Source organism: Eucyclogobius newberryi, unplaced genomic scaffold, assembly GCF_026437365.1.
Source record: "Eucyclogobius newberryi isolate DKJ021-1_F unplaced genomic scaffold, fEucNew1.0.hap1 SCAF_9, whole genome shotgun sequence".
Classification (NCBI taxonomy): Eukaryota; Metazoa; Chordata; class Actinopteri; order Gobiiformes; family Gobiidae; genus Eucyclogobius; species Eucyclogobius newberryi.
In genome coordinates this window covers 20,059,715-20,075,717 of record NW_027316532.1, presented here as the reverse complement: position 1 = coordinate 20,075,717, position 16,003 = coordinate 20,059,715, and the positions used below count along the sequence as shown (strand labels likewise).

Genomic DNA, 16,003 nt, shown 5'->3' with positions numbered 1-16,003 from the left:
CACATGATTATGACAGTATTGCACATGATTGTGACAGTATTGCACATAATTATGACGCTGAACTTCTACTTAAAAACGCCATCTCCAACATGTATTGTGTGGACAAAAGACCTTATCCATGCATTTTAATTGGCATGTTTTGGATGAGAACCGTAAAGGAAGAGGAAAACGACGTGGAAGCAACCAATCACAAGAGAGTCCAGCCGCAGTATGGAGCTGAGGTGCCATTGGCTGCAGGCCGGAGCTTCGCCCGCCACGTCCAGTGCCAAAAACTAAATCACCGGCAATAAACATTAAACCCAGGCGGATGTGAAGCAGCAGCCGGACTCTCCTCATCACGTTCCTCACGTACGGAGGCTAAAACATACATTCAATCTGAAAGACTGTTTGTTTGTTTGTTTGTATTTTTGTATGTATGTGTGTATGTGTGTATGTGTGTATGTATGTATGTATGTTTGTTTGTATGTTTGTATGTGTGTGTGTGTGTGTGTGTGTGTGTATGTATGTATGTATGTATGTTCATGTGCAATTACTGTCGTGATCACATGCAATGGTATTTATGTATTTATTGTTTATTTATTTGTCTATGGGAGTTTTTGTTTATTTATAGGAGATCTTCTGCTGGGGGTGTTTTTCAGACTTCCTATGGGTGATCTGTTCTTCTGTATCTACCTCTGTATCTACCTGCGTTGCACCAATGAAATTTCCCCATGTGGGACAATAAAGGAATATCTTATCTTATCTTATCTTATGTATGTATGTATGTATGTGTGTGTGTGTGTGTATGTATGTATGTATGTTTGTATGTATGTATGTATGTGTGTTTGTATTTATGTGTGTATGTATGTATGTATGTGTGTTTGTATGTATATATGTTTGTATGTATGTGTGTATGTGTGTATGTATGTATGTATGTATGTGTGTTTGTATGTATGTATGTTTGTATGTGTGTATGTATGTATGTATGTGTGTATGTATGTTTGTATGTATGTATGTATGTATATATGTTTGTATGTATGTGTGTATGTATGTATGTATGTATGTATATATGTTTGTATGTTTGTATGTATGTATGTTTGTATGTGTGTATGTATGTATGTATATATGTTTGTATGTATGTGTGTATGTATGTTTGTATGTATGTATGTATGTATATATGTATGTATGTGTGTGTGTATGTTTGTATGTGTGTATGTATGTATGTATGTATGTGTGTTTGTATGTATTTATGTATGTTTGTATGTATGTATGTATGTGTGTTTGTATGTATGTATGTATGTTTGTATGTTTGTATGTATGTATGTTTGTATGTTTGTATGTTTGTATGTATGTATGTATGTTTGTTTGTATGTATGTATGTATGTATATATGTATGTTTGTATGTATGTATGTATGTATGTTTGTATGTTTGTATGTTTGTATGTTTGTATGTATGTATGTATGTATGTATGTGTGTTTGTATGTATGTATGTTTGTTTTGTTTGTTTGTATGTATGTATGTATGTTTGTTTGTACGTATGTATGTACGTTTGTATGTTTGTATGTATGTATGTATGTATGTTTGTATGTTTGTATGTATGTATGTTTGTATGTTTGTATGTATGTATGTATGTTTGTTTGTATGTATGTATTCTTCTGTTCTACCAACATACACCCAGTATGTTACCTGCCCCACCAGAGAGAATAGAACATTGGACTTGTTTTTTGCCAACACCAAGGAGGCTTATTCTTCTTACCCCCTCCCTCCCCTGGGCAGCTCGGACCACAACCTTGTACATCTGAGGCCTGTGTATGAACCCATCGTGCGCAGGCAGCCTGTGGTGTCCCGTGAGGTGAGGATGTGGTCTGCTGAGAGCGAGGAGGCTCTGAGGGACTGCTTCAGCACCACTGTCTGGACTGAGCTTTATGACCCACATGGGGAGGATATCAACACCATCACAGAGTGCATCACGGACTACATCAACTTCTGTTTTGAGAACATTGTTCCCTCCCGGACGGTGCGGTGTTTTCCAAACAACAAGCCATGGATTAACCGTGAACTGAAGGCTCTGCTGAAGGAGAAGAAGAGAGCCTTCAGGTCAGGGAACAAGGAGGAGCTGAGGACTGTGCAAAAGGAGCTGAGGAGGAAGATCAGGCAGGCTGAGGCCGGCTACAAGAGGAGGATGGAGGAGCACCTGCAGCAAAAGAACATTCAGGGAGTGTGGAGGAGCCTGAAAACCATCTCGGGCTTCAAAATCCCCCCTGCCAAGACAGAGGGGGATCTACTGTGGGTGAATGATTTAAATGCTCACTTCTTGAGGTTTGATCAGTCACCCGCCCCTCCCCCTGCACAGCTGCATGCTCCCTCTTCCACAGCTGGACAATGCCCTGCATCTGTTCATCTTCATTTCTCCGCCCCGGACCATCAGCTCCCCACTTCGCCTGGACTCACCCATCCCCCCAGCACACAGTTCCCCTGCCAACCACTGACTGTCACAGCAGCACAGGTGAGGAGTGAGCTGAAGAGGATTAAAGTGAGGAAGGCAGCAGGACCTGATGGCATCAGCCCCAGGCTCCTTAAGTCCTGCGCAGATGAACTGTGTGGAGTTATGGAGCATGTCTTCAACATGAGCCTGAAGCTGAGGGTGGTACCACAGGTCTGGAAGACCTCCTGTCTGGTACCTGTGCCTAAGACACCGCGCCCCAAAGACCTCAACAGCTTCAGGCCAGTGGCTCTCACGTCCCACCTGATGAAGACACTGGAGCGGCTAGTCCTGGACCACCTCCGCTCCACCGTGAGCTCAGCCATGGACCCGCTGCAGTTTGCATATCGGTCTGGCATCGGAGTGGAGGACGCCGTCATCTCCCTGCTGCACCGCTCTCTCTCTCACCTGGAAAAGCCTGGCAGCTCTGTGAGGATTTCGATCTTTCCAGCGCCTTCAACACCATCCAGCCGCTGCTCCTGAGGGACAAGCTGGAGACGGCTGGTGTGGAGTATGACCTGGCAGAGTGGATCCTGGACTACCTCACAGACCGACCCCAGTTTGTGAGAGCCCGGAACTGTGTGTCTGACACTCGGACCTGCAGTGTGGGGGCGCCCCAGGGCACTGTCCTCGCGCCCTTTCTCTTCACCCTTTACACTGCAGACTTCAGACATGACACGGACAGCTGTGTCCTGCAGAAGTTCTCTGACGACTCTGCCATCATCGGACTCATCACGGACGACGATGACGCGGAGTACAGAGGACTGGCGCAGGACTTTGTGGACTGGTGTCAGCGGAACCACCTCCTCATCAACGCGGGGAAGACCAAGGAGATGGTGGTGGACTTCCGCAGACGCCACCCCACTGCCCCCTCACCAGTGATCATCCAGGGACGGGACATTGAGAGAGTGGACTCATACAAGTACCTGGGTGTTCATCTGAACCACAAACTGGACTGGACTCATAACACAGACGCACTGTACAGGAAGAGCCAGAGTCGGCTCTACCTCCTGAGGAGACTCAGGTCTTTTGGAGTGACAGGGCCACTCCTGGAGACCTTCTACGACTCTGTGGTGGCATCGGCCCTCCTGTATGGTGTGGCCTGCTGGAGCAGCAGCATCACAGAGAGGGAGAGGAAGAGGCTGGACAGAGTCATCAAGAAGTCCAGCTCCGTCCTGGGCTGTGCTCTGGACTCGGTGCAGGAGGTGGGGGACAGAAGGGTCCTGGCTAGATTCACATCTATGCTGGACCATGAGTGTCACCCCCTGCAGGACACTCTCTCCGCTCTGGAGAGCAGCTTCAGTGAGAGACTGATCCACCCTCGATGTGTGAAGGAAAGGTTCCGTAGGTCTTTCCTTCCTGCTGCTGTCAGACTTTATAACAAAAACTGTTAGTACTGAACACTCGCAATACTGACCTAACCTAATACTGATGTGCAACTCTGTCATATGTGCAATTGCTGTTGGAATTCATGTGCAATTACTGTGAAATTCATGTGCAATCTATGTGCTGTCGTGACACATATTCATGTGGAATTACTGTCGGGATCACATGCAATGGTATTTATTTATTTATTTGTCTATGGGAGTTTTTATTTATTTATAGGAGATCTTCTACTGAAAGTGTTTTTCAGACTTCCTATAAGTGATCTGTTCTTCTGTATCTACCTCTGTATCTACCTGCGTTGCACCAATGAAATTTCCCCATGTGGGACAATAAAGGAAGATCTTATCTTATCTTATGTATGTTTGTATGTTTGTACGTATCTATGTATGTATGTATGTATGTTTGTATGTATGTATGTTTGTATGTTTGTTTGTATGTTTGTATGTTTGTATGTATGTATGTATGTATGTATGTATGTATGTATGTATGTATGTATGTTTGTATGTATGTTTGTATGTATGTATGTTTGTATGTTTGTATGTATGTATGTATGTATGTATGTTTGTATGTATGTTTGTATGTATGTATGTTTGTATGTGTATGTATGTATGTATGTATGTATGTATGTATGTATGTATGTATGTATGTTGTATGTATGTATTATCCCTCTTATCACCGCATCACTGTTTGATTCTCTCCGGGATAAACTCTGCAGCGATGGCACACATTTCTACAAATTCCCAGAATACAAATCAAATGCCACCAGAACAAGCTTACTTATGTTTTCTTACAACCAAATCTGCTGCGAATGCAAGACAGCTACGTCAAACGACCGACAGAAGACATTACAAAGTTGAGTTTAGAGAGAGCCCCGTCTGCCCCTTTAAGAGTGGGACTGAGAGCGTTGTGAGTGTGACGAGGGTCAGCTCTCAGCACACTTTAGTCTTGTGTAATCCAGAGGGAGAAGGTCGACCCGAGCAGCTTAGGTCCACGAGCCCGGCCTCAACATGCACCTCTCTGGGGCCACAGTTCTGCTGCTGATTGGAAACGCCATTGTTTCAGCACAAAGTAAGACTTGTTTTGGATAAATAATTTTGAGCTCTTGTCATTTATTATATAATTATTAGTTACATTTCAGCTTTCCTGAATGTCTGTGGATGGGTGATAAAGCTATGATTTAGGTGATGATAAGTTTCTATTTATCTTAAAAGCTCCCAAGAGGACAAACAGGGCCAAAACCTGTGTCATAAACATTGAGTAACTGATCAAAACAACCCCATTTTTTTGTTTTGTTGCTCACATATATTCACATAATTCATATATACACATTATCTCATATCCATGTATGAATATATAAATATATGTATGCAGAGATTTATTTTCATGTATACATGAAATAGTCAAAGAACCATTTACTATTTTCAACTCACTATATGACGCAATCAAAGATCATATGACACTGAAAAAAAGCGAGATGGTAGAACACTTATTGCACTCTAGAACATTCTTGGGTGCATTTCATTACAATGTTCTGCTTTCTCCATCGACTACGTTTCATAACTAAGCAGTCACATCTGGTCATATGTGTCTCTTTAGGGGCCCCAAGCGCTAATCATGACAGGGGGCCCTCCAACCAGATGTCACCGCGGCGAACGAAACCAACACTGACAACAAACAAGGAAACGTTTATTATTTGTTATTGTAGGCTCAAAGCAAATAAAGCTACAAATGTGTTATTGCCGCGTGCCACTGCGAGTTCGCTCTCTGTGGGGCGTACCATGTCCCTGATTGGTCAGTCCACCTGTCACTCCCGCCAGCTCCAACTGTGGCGGTTGATATACTCCAAACGAAACTCAAGGAGATTAGAAAACAACATTTGCGCCGTTCAACTCCTCTGACGTTCGTTTTCTGCTTGTCTCCACGGAGATTCTATTAGCTTTAGAACATTCCACAGTATGGCATTAAACCCAAACCTCTCTAGCTCACATTTATTCAACAGCATTTACTCACTTAAAAACTTTAAACAAAAACACATCTAGAAACTCAGCTGGTTGGTCACCTCCTTGTAGATCGGTTTAATGCCGTACTATGAAACATTCTGGGCAAAATGGTAACATCTCCGCCGGACGTCGCATGGTGCACCTTTAGACTGTGTCGTTGGCTGTGTCGCACTGGTTTAAGGTTGTTGTCACATTGATCAGGTTGCATGGAGCTCCCCAATGTTCCAAACGCCCAAGCGCTGGACCGCAAAGACGCCTACGCCAAAGGAGACAGTCTACTCTTGAGATGCGACACGGGCTACACTTCAGGACGTCCCATCAAGTACATATGCACGGATGAAGGCTGGATTTCCATACACAGCAGCCCTTGCAAAGGTGAGTGAACAGTTTGTGCAAACACGTTATATGTTATACGGCGTCTTGACTGGCTTTTGTCTTCTCAGTAAAACCGTGCGTTCCTCCAGACGACATTCCCAACGGATACTATGAGCTCATCAACGGAAGTGATTTTGTTTTTGGGGCGATTATAAAGTATTTTTGTGATGATGGGTACGTTTCTCTACATCAGGGGTGTCCAAACTGTTTTCACCGCATTTTGAAGCATGTGCAAAGAGGAGGGCTAAAAACGACATGACAATGAAGTTAATTATGGGAAAGTTTTGATTAATAAGGCTTGGAACATTAATACTCGGTCTGTATCTCATAAAAAAAATTGTCATTTAGGTTATTATAGCAGTAAAAAGTATTACTTTTTGTTGTTTGGGCAGAGGTAGGAAGCCTGAGGGCCAACAAAATATGGTCTGAGGGCTGCATTTGGACCCCGGGTCATAGTTTGGACACCCTTGCTCTACATCCACACGGCTCCTTCTCCACCGTTCTTCTTCCCAAACCGTCACTATCCCTCCTGCGTTACCTGTTCATCTCAGTCTGACTTCATGAGCTCATTTAAGTAGCCATGGCGACCTCTGAACCTACAACGACTTGCCATGTTTCGATTTGTTGCCCTGTTATTGGTCAAATCATTGGTTCTTTCATTTCCTTTACTAATTTCTAACGGCTCTTCGGCCCATGTAAGCTTTACCGGATCGGACAGTATGGCGTAACCCTGGCACACCTGCTGCTGCTTTTTAAACACACGGCAACAAAACTTACATAACACAAACTAACCTACCGTATTTTCCTCACTATAAGGCGCACGTAAAAGTCTTTAACGTCCTCAAAATCCGTCCGTGCGCTTAATAGTCCGGTGCGCTTAATATCAGTGGCGGGCCGTGCATTTCACAGCTAGGCCTTCAGTGACGTCCTACTGCAGTCTGACTTGAACAAAAATGCTCATAGTACCATCATTTATGACACCACGGCTAGAGAAATAATCTACAGAAACACAGTTATGCACTACATGGTTTTGCAACACCTCAATCGTGTAAAACACGGACTATTCTCTGGAGCGTTTAAAAATCAATAAACCTGCATCAGCAATTAAAACGTATCACATTTCTTGGTCTTGTTTAACTTACAAATAAAAGGAAATGTAAAATGATTTGTCCAAAAAGTTTTAATAAGTCCAACAAGAATAGGCAAGCTTCAACAAGTTTGAACTCTAAATTGCGATTACAGTTTAGTTATTGAACACATGCTAACAACACATTGAAACACTTCTTATTTTAAACTTAAATAAGAAAAACAGCCACAATTGTTCAATAAAACAAGTCTCTTTGTACTTCCACTACGATCATACAGCTGCGCCACATTAACATATTTACAATAACAGAACATTATTTTTTCATTTTTAGTATATATTTGTAATTTTATTTCGTTATCATTGGTTTGAAATGAAAGAAATAAAATTACTAATTCATATTAAATATGAAAAAAAAAAAAATAATAATAATGCTTGCACTCACCAAAACGGCTGTCCCAAAAATGCTTATTTCAACAAAAAATCCATTCTCCTTTCTTTCTTCAAGAAGACTTCAATGACTTGGTTGTACAGTTTATCTGTGCGTTTAAGTTCCAACAACAAATCCTTTTCTATTGACATAGAAGCCAATGCTGAAAGCCGCATATGTCCAGTCGTGTTACGGGCGTATGTTTTGATTCGCTTTAAGGCCGAAAATGACCGCTCCACAGAAGCAGTGCACACAGGGATTGTCACAGCCAAACAAGCCAGTGCATAAAGCTGTCCCATACTCTCACTCAGGTCTTTGCTCCTTAGAAAATCAAGGAGATCAGCTGGACCTTTCCCTTCAAAATCATCAGTCATGGCATACATCACAGTCAGTTCTGTTTTTAGTCGGGGCTGATCGAACAGTACGCCGTGACTTTGTGTTAAGCTGGAAAAGGCTGTTTGTGGAAACATCCTCCGGTATGTCTGAGAGTGCTGGGGGTCCAGAAAGGAGAGAACCAATAGTTTTTCATGGTCTTGAAAACTATTCCGTATCTGACAAAGAATGTTGTCCAGAATGTTGCTGTGGAGTTGTTGGTACGGTGCGCGAAGGTCGCTTTGCGCTGCACCCCGGCCTCTGCGCTCGCTGGGACCACCTGAGATGCGCAATGTTTCGTCATAGATCTGATTGAATTTGCCCTTCACTCGCTCAACTGTGTCACAAAACTCCTTCACCCTTGCCATGCAGAATTGTACATCCAACGTTTTCTTCTGTAGTATTAGAAAGAGCACGTCGGCATGCTCAAAAAGGCTATTAAATGTGTTGAGCAAAAAACAAAACTCAAAATCATCAAGACGCTTATTAAATCCATCTGCACTCAGCACAGTGTCCTCCTCATACTCATCATGGTGTTCCAGTATGTGATCAAACAACTCCTTCAGTGCAACCCTCTTCTGATGGACTGTATTCACCAGTCTTGACAAATATTGCCACCGCGTCGGCGCAACATGAGGAAGTCGCCGCTTGCAAATTTCATCCAGTAGTAGAGTGCGCTTTGGGGATCTGGAGAAGAACGCAGCGAGGCCATTCAGGGTGGCAAAAAAGACCTTGCATTCTTTAAGCTTTGAGGCCCCTTAAGTCAGAACTAAATTAAGACGATGTGCATAACAGTGAATGAATGAGGCCATGGGCGCTTTCTCCTTAACTTTCGCTTGCACCCCGTTTAGTCCAGATGCCATTACTGCTGCGCCATCGTAACACTGTGCCACGACTTTGTCCACACAACATTCATATTCCTCGAGGAAAGAAAAAATAAGAGCAGCAATGTCATCAGCTCTTCTGCCACTAGTTACATCCTCATATTTGACAAAACGCTCCTTAACGCCTGATGTTGTTACGTAGCGCAGGACAAGCGCGAGCTGTGCGGCATTAGCCACGTCGTTTGTCTCATCCACCCTTACAGCGACGAAAGGTTCTTTTTTGATCTCCGTTTTGATCTCTTCGCCCTTCACTTCTGCAACAGCATTAATCAGGTAATTTTGTATTTTTCCAGATGTCCCCGTAAACACTGTGTTGGTGGACAGGTGGTAATGCAAGTCTCTGTCATGCTCAGCGAGAAAAGAAAGAAGTTCCATGTAGTTGCCTCTGTCTGTGGACTGAGTGCTTTCATCGTGCCCCCTAAATGAAAGTTCCTGTTTTCCCAGGAACATGACACAGTCAATCAGTCTTTTCAGTATCTCCCTGTTTTTCATCACCTTTTCATTGTGGAGTTCTCTTTCCCTGCGCACCTGCTCGTTGAGCTGTGAATCCACTCGGGTGTCGCCAAAGATTTTCAAAAGCACCGTAGCGTACAAGTGCCCCGAAGTGGCGGAACAAACCCTTTCCCCACCTGTGACAAGTTAGGTAGCTCGGGGGTCGGCCGGCCATGTCTCACAAGAGCTAGCTTCTCTTGGAAGGTCCGTCTTGAGAATGGCCTTGTGAGTATATCTGCCACTAAATCCACATGTTCCTCTCCTTCGGCCATTGCGGGTAAGAAAGTAAACAAGTGTAGCGCTGCCAGCGCTCACAAGTATCCAATCACAGGACGCGTACATGTCACGTTCAACGTGAGCCATGCAGTAAGGCCGAAATATCGCCAACTCGTGATCTGATAACTCAACTGTCCATAACTGCATTAGCCAATCAGATCACTGTCTATATCTGTCTGTTCACAGACACACATGGTGTTCACACATGGTGCACAGATGGCCTCTTTGTTGATTCTGAAGGCTTCGGGACAGATTTCATACAACTTGGCAACACAAGCTAGCTGAATTCTGATTGGATAAAAACTCTAACCTAAAAATACAACACTTGTGATATTATATGACATGAATATATGAAAAATAATTTATATATATATTGGGAAAATACAGTAAAAATTAAATTAACTTTCATCATAAATATGATCATGATTTCTGGTTAAGTTAAGCCTGCAGAGAAGGCCTTGCTTGCCCTGACGGCCCACCACTGCTTAATATATGGTTTATTTTGTGTGGTACACGGTGTATAAAGAAGATTTGGGACATGAGACGCGATGCGCGACTGGAGTTACAGTACTCCGGAACCGGAAGTCCCACCATGTGTGCAAAGCATTCTGGGAACAGTAGTCTTCTGCTACACGCGGCGCATGCGAAACTTTGTCAAAACGTAAACAACATTTTCAGTCAGGCACAACGCAGACACCTACCGGTAAATGAAGGACCCCAAAAAACTGGAAGGTTTTTGGAAGATGGCTGCTGCCTAGAGACCATTGGATCTGTTATATTATCACAAGAAATGAACTGCCGCGTGGATCTGAGATGCAGCATCACATGACCAAAGAGATTTTAGCACGGAGCACTATCAGCGTTTTGGCTGCTTTTACCATTATGCACTTCAACGTGTTTCCGTCTTGTGTTTTTGTCTTTTCAAAATGCTTCGCTAACTCGCTACACGATCCAAGCATTGAAATATCAGACAAGTACGAAATGTGAAATTGACAAAGCATTAATCGTCATCTTAAATATTGCAGGTATCAAATGGCTAGCAAAGAAGCCACTCGGACCTGTTTACTCACCGAGTGGTCCAACCATTTACCCGTATGCGAGCGTAAGTACAAAAAACACACGGCTAATGTGACTTAGGCCAAAAACTGTGGGGCTCAAAAGTGTAATCAAAATTATGTATAAACTTTATTTTAATAAATAAGGTTTATACATAAAAACTTTATTTAAACTGTATTTAATAGAAAATAAGATGTATAAAACGTCCCATCGATTTAAGATTAAACAATTTATCTTCTTCTGCTTATCCGGGGCCGGGTCACGGGGGCAGCAGTCTAAGCAGGGACTCCCAGACTTCCTCTCCCCAAACACTTCTTCCAACTCCTCCGGGGGGATCCCAGGACTGCCGAGAGACATAGTCCCTCCAGCCTGTCCTGGGTCTTCCATGGGGCCTCTTCCTGGTCGGACATGCCCGAAACCACTCCCCAGGGAGGCGCCCAGGGGTCATCCGGAACAGGTGCCCGAGCCACCTCAGCTGGAGGAGCAGTGGCTCTACTCCGAGCTCCTCCAGTGTGACTGAGCTCCTCACCCTATCATTAAGGGAGCGCCCAGCCACCCGGCAGAGGAAACTCAATTCGACCGCTTGTATCCGTGATCTTGTTCTTTTAGTCATTACCCAAAGTTCATGACCATAGGTGAGGGTAGAACGTAGATTGACTCGTAAATAGAGAGCTTTGCCTTTCGGCTCAGCTCCTTCTTCACCACAACGGTCCGATGCAGCGACTGCATCACTGCAGCCGCTGCACCGATCCAACCGTCGATCTCACGCTCCATCCTTCCCTCACTCGTGAACAAGACCCGGAGATACTTGAAATCCTCCACTTGGGGCAAGGACACCCCACCCACCTGGAGAGGGCAAGCCACGTTTTTCCAGTTGAGAACCATGGCCTCGGATTTGGAGGTGCTGATTCTCATCCCAGCCGCTTCACACTCGGCTGCAAACCGTCCCAGTGCATGTTGCAGGTCCGGGTTTGATGGAGCCATCAGGACAACATCGTCTGCAAACAGCAGAGATGAGATCCTGTGGTCCCCAAACCGGACCCCCTCCGACCCCTGACTAGAAATTCTGTCCATAAAAACTATGAAAAGAACCGGTGACAAAGGGCAGCCCTGGAGGAGTCCAACATGCACTGGGAACAGGTCTGACTTACTGCCGGCAATGCGAACACAGCTCCTGCTCCGGTCATAGAGGGACCGGACAGCCCTGAGCAAAGGGCCCCGGACCCCGTACTCCCGGAGCACCCCCCCAAAGGACACCCCAAGGGACACGGTCGAAAGCCTTCTCCAGATCCACAAAGCACATGTGGACTGGTTGGGCAAACTCCCATGAACCCTCGAGCACCTGATAGAGAGTATAGAGCTGGTCCAGTGTTCCATGACCAGGACTCTGCTCCTCCTGAATCCGAGGTTCGACTATCGGTCAGCTTCTCCTCTCCAGTGCCCTGGAATAGACCTTACCGGGGAGAGTGAGGAGTGTGATCCCTCTGTAGTTGGAACACACCCTCTAGTCCCCCTTCTTGAACAGCGGGACCACCACCCCGGTCTGCCAGTCCAGAGGCACTGTCACCGACCGCCGTGCATTGGTGCAGAGATGTGTCAGCCAAGACAGTCCTACAACATCCAGAGACTTTAGGTACTCAGGGCTGATCTCATCCACCCCCAGAGCCCTGCCACTGAGGAGTTTGCCAACAACCTCAGTGACGGACGAGTCAGCCTCCGAGTCCCCAAGTATTCCTTCCACCTTCCGACGACATCCCCAGTTGAGGTCAGCAAGTCTCCATCTGCACCGTAAACGGTGTTGGTGAAGCACTGCCTCCCCCTCCTGATGCGCCGGACAATTTGCCAGAATTTATTTGGGGCCGATATTCCCCCTCCATGGCCTCCCCAAACTCCTCCCACTAGCTGCTGCCCGCCTGGCCAGCCGATACCTGTCAACTGCCTCAGGAGTCCTACAAGCCAAATTGGCCTGATAGCGATAGGCGACCTTGGGACCACAACTCTGAGCAGTCACATTGACGATGAAGGTTAAAAACATTGTCCACTCGGACTCAATGTCCCCAGTCTCCCCCGGGATCTGGGAGAAGCTCTCCCGGAGGTGTAAGTTGAAGACCCTATTGACGGAAGGCTCCGCAAGACGTTTCCAACAGACCCTCACAATGCGCTTGGGCCCCACGAAGAAGAAGAGTGAGCAAGTCTGAAAACCTGAATAATTCACAGAAGGATTACTGCACTTTAAATATGCTGTAGGAAATATCAAGATAGATGCTCAATAGATTTCCTCGTCAGGACTGAACATTCAGCAATGGGGCCCCCCCGTAGTTTTTGGGCCCTGTGCATGTGTCCGCCCATCCATAGAACTGGCTCTGCTAAATAACCTACAACACCACTTTGAATAGAGGGAAATAAACCAACACCGGACGTGCAGTAGGCTGACCGTTTACTCTTTTCAGCGCTGAGTTGCGACGCCCCGCCGCCATCACCAGGGGTCAGTGTGCAGGGCTTGCCCAACGACGAGGGGCCCATCCTGCCCGACCGCTTCCTCGTCTTCAGCTGTGACGCTCCAGGCTCCACTCTGAATGGCTCTGACACTCTGATCTGTGGCCGCGACGGCAAGTGGGACAAGCCTTTCCCCAACTGTGTGGGTAAATATCAACGTGCACTTTAGTGATGGCGTAATGTGTGTTGAATATTTAAGGATTGAACCTAACCCTTTATTTGTATTTTTAAAAATGCATTTATTTAGCCTTTATTTAGAGGAGAATTCCCGTTGAAACTATATTTTCATAGGGAGTCCAGTTGGCAAAGAGGTAGTTACGACACTGTACAGACGGCAATAAAATAACACGAGGATTAAGGAAAAACAAGAGCACATTGTTGAGGCGGTCTCTAACCTCACCTAATCTCTAATCTCTCTTTCAATTTGAATTATTCAGTCACTCGTTAACACAACACATTCGTACATGGACATTAAAAATACATATACCTCAACGTACTTCAATAATCAACACTTTGGCAAATATCGGGCTCTTGGCAGTACATTTCTAAAACCGTCTAATGCCACTTTACTCTTCCATCTCTTTTGTGTTGCAGGCAGGTGTGACGTGGGGCAAGTACCGGACGGTGTGTCCATCTCGCCGGGCGAAGTAAGACAGTTCCAAATAGGACAGAGTTTGAACTTTGTCTGCAAGACGCGTGGACACGTGCTTCGGGGGGAAAGACAGGTCACATGTTTAAAAGACGGAGTGTGGAGCCACCCGTTTCCATCGTGTTCAGGTGCAGCTGTCACTTTATACAGGGACTTTAACCTCATCAAATTGAGTAAAACCTTTCAGTGGATTTCAGAGTGCAAGAAACATATTATTTTGTATCATTATGGCACTTATAAACAGGAAACTAAAAGCCATTTATGTTTTTTAATGGTAATTTAAGGATCTGTTTGATCTGTTTGTCTTCTCTTTCAGACCCTCGGAGCTGTGGGTCTCCACCTCCTTTGGACAACGGAGATTTCATTACCAGTGGAATGTTTGGCCATAATTCAAGGGTTCAGTACCAATGCCAATCCAAGTACACGATGCAGGGAGGGCCGTATAAAACCTGCCTCAACGGAGTATGGACCGGAGAAATCAAATGTCTCAGTAAGACACGTGAATTCACACTCCGACTTTGGACAGTGCCTTTTATTAGGACTGTGAAATGTTTCTAATTTCAAGGTCAAGGCCAAAAATCACTAAATTTATTCCATTAATTTAGTGTTTTTTAATTGAGAACTCCAGAAAATCATGTGGTTTTAGGCCAAATTCAGAAAGGAAGAAATTTGACTATTTTTGTGTTAAATAAATGATTATGATGATTATTATTAGGCCCGAGCGCCACAAGCTGGCGAGAGGCCTTTTAGTTCCGTAAAAATCGAGCGCAAAGGGCTCTCCCGCTTCCAAGCACTCACTAACATACTCCTCCACTCATGCACGTCCGTGCATACTAATTAGTAGGAAAATTTAACATTTACCGTTTTAAGTGCGCCCGGAGTGATCTTTTGCGCTAAGTAGCTCACGAATGCGTTCCCCAACACGTTGCGTGCATATAAGCATGTAATGCAAAAATTTAACATTATTATTGTAAAGAGGGCCAATAACACAAAGTAGGCGGAGCCCACTCAAAAATATTATTATACAATACAATATACATCATACAAGAAATGCATTGCAAGATAGGAAATGGCCCAAAAAAATCTGATCGTAGAATCAGGACATTTGGCGCAGAGGTAGATGGTGACAAGGGAAGCAAAAAATATTATTAAGGCAACACCGTCCGCCCAACCAAATGTCGGCCATATTGGATCAAAATTTGTCAAGCATGACTCTGGAGTTTTTTCCAAATGACGTATTTTTACGAACCCCTCCGAGGGCGTTGGCCTGAAAACGCAAAAATTTTGTGAAAATGGGACATCAAAAGTTATCCAAATTATTATCTGTCACGGTCTCCGCAAACTGTAGCTAACATTTCAGAAATTTCCCACATGTATTCTTCTTTTTGCGGCTGGAAATTAATAATGAAGCAGAAGAATTTTTTATTTGTTCTTCTTTGTGTTTTCTCCCTGACAGAACCCTGCACCGTGAACCCAGACCTGATGGTACCAAATAAAATTCAATTCAAATGGAATGACAAAAATAAGCTGTACGCGCCCCATAAGGATCACATCACTTTTACGTGCATAGAGGACGCTACTCATGACGGCGTGGAGGAAATGCGTCAGATCTGTCTGGATGGAGTGATGATCCTCCCAAAATGTGTTTAAGGAGATTTCTTGGCAACAAAAGTGTCTGAATCATGGTTTAATATGATTTACAATATGATACACGTTTAAAGAGTCTGAATCACATTAAAGTCTGTTTTAATCTACATAGTTATTCTGGTTCAGTGATTCAGGAGCTTCAGGGACTGTTATGATTTCTTTTGCTTTAAAGGAGCACTATGGAACCTTTCTGTTGGACAGTCCTCCACTATAGAGATGCTTTGTCTAGAATGTTCCACAGTATGACACAAATGTATGTGTTTATTTTTTATTGCTAAAAATAGATGGAAAAGTAGCGCTGTAATGTGAGTTGATCAGACAAGAAGGTCTGGAATATATCTGATGTAGCCATTTTGAACATTAGGCCACATAGTGAAATGTAAAATTGTTCCCA

The 16,003-nt window shown here is 44.4% G+C and overlaps 1 protein-coding gene across 1 annotated transcript in view; it reads left to right on the top strand.

The window, feature by feature from the left end:
* LOC140353468 (complement factor H-like) overlaps nt 1–16,003 on the top strand; it is a 32,411-nt gene extending 16,408 nt beyond the window's left edge. The window contains exons 18-25 of the mRNA XM_072438043.1: nt 4,835–4,916; nt 6,050–6,223; nt 6,292–6,397; nt 10,787–10,863; nt 13,268–13,459; nt 13,908–14,090; nt 14,279–14,452; nt 15,419–16,003. Of these exons, the coding sequence (XP_072294144.1) occupies nt 4,835–4,916; nt 6,050–6,223; nt 6,292–6,397; nt 10,787–10,863; nt 13,268–13,459; nt 13,908–14,090; nt 14,279–14,452; nt 15,419–15,612 (1,182 nt within the window). The 3' untranslated portion in view covers nt 15,613–16,003. The remainder of the gene's footprint in view (nt 1–4,834; nt 4,917–6,049; nt 6,224–6,291; nt 6,398–10,786; nt 10,864–13,267; nt 13,460–13,907; nt 14,091–14,278; nt 14,453–15,418) is intronic.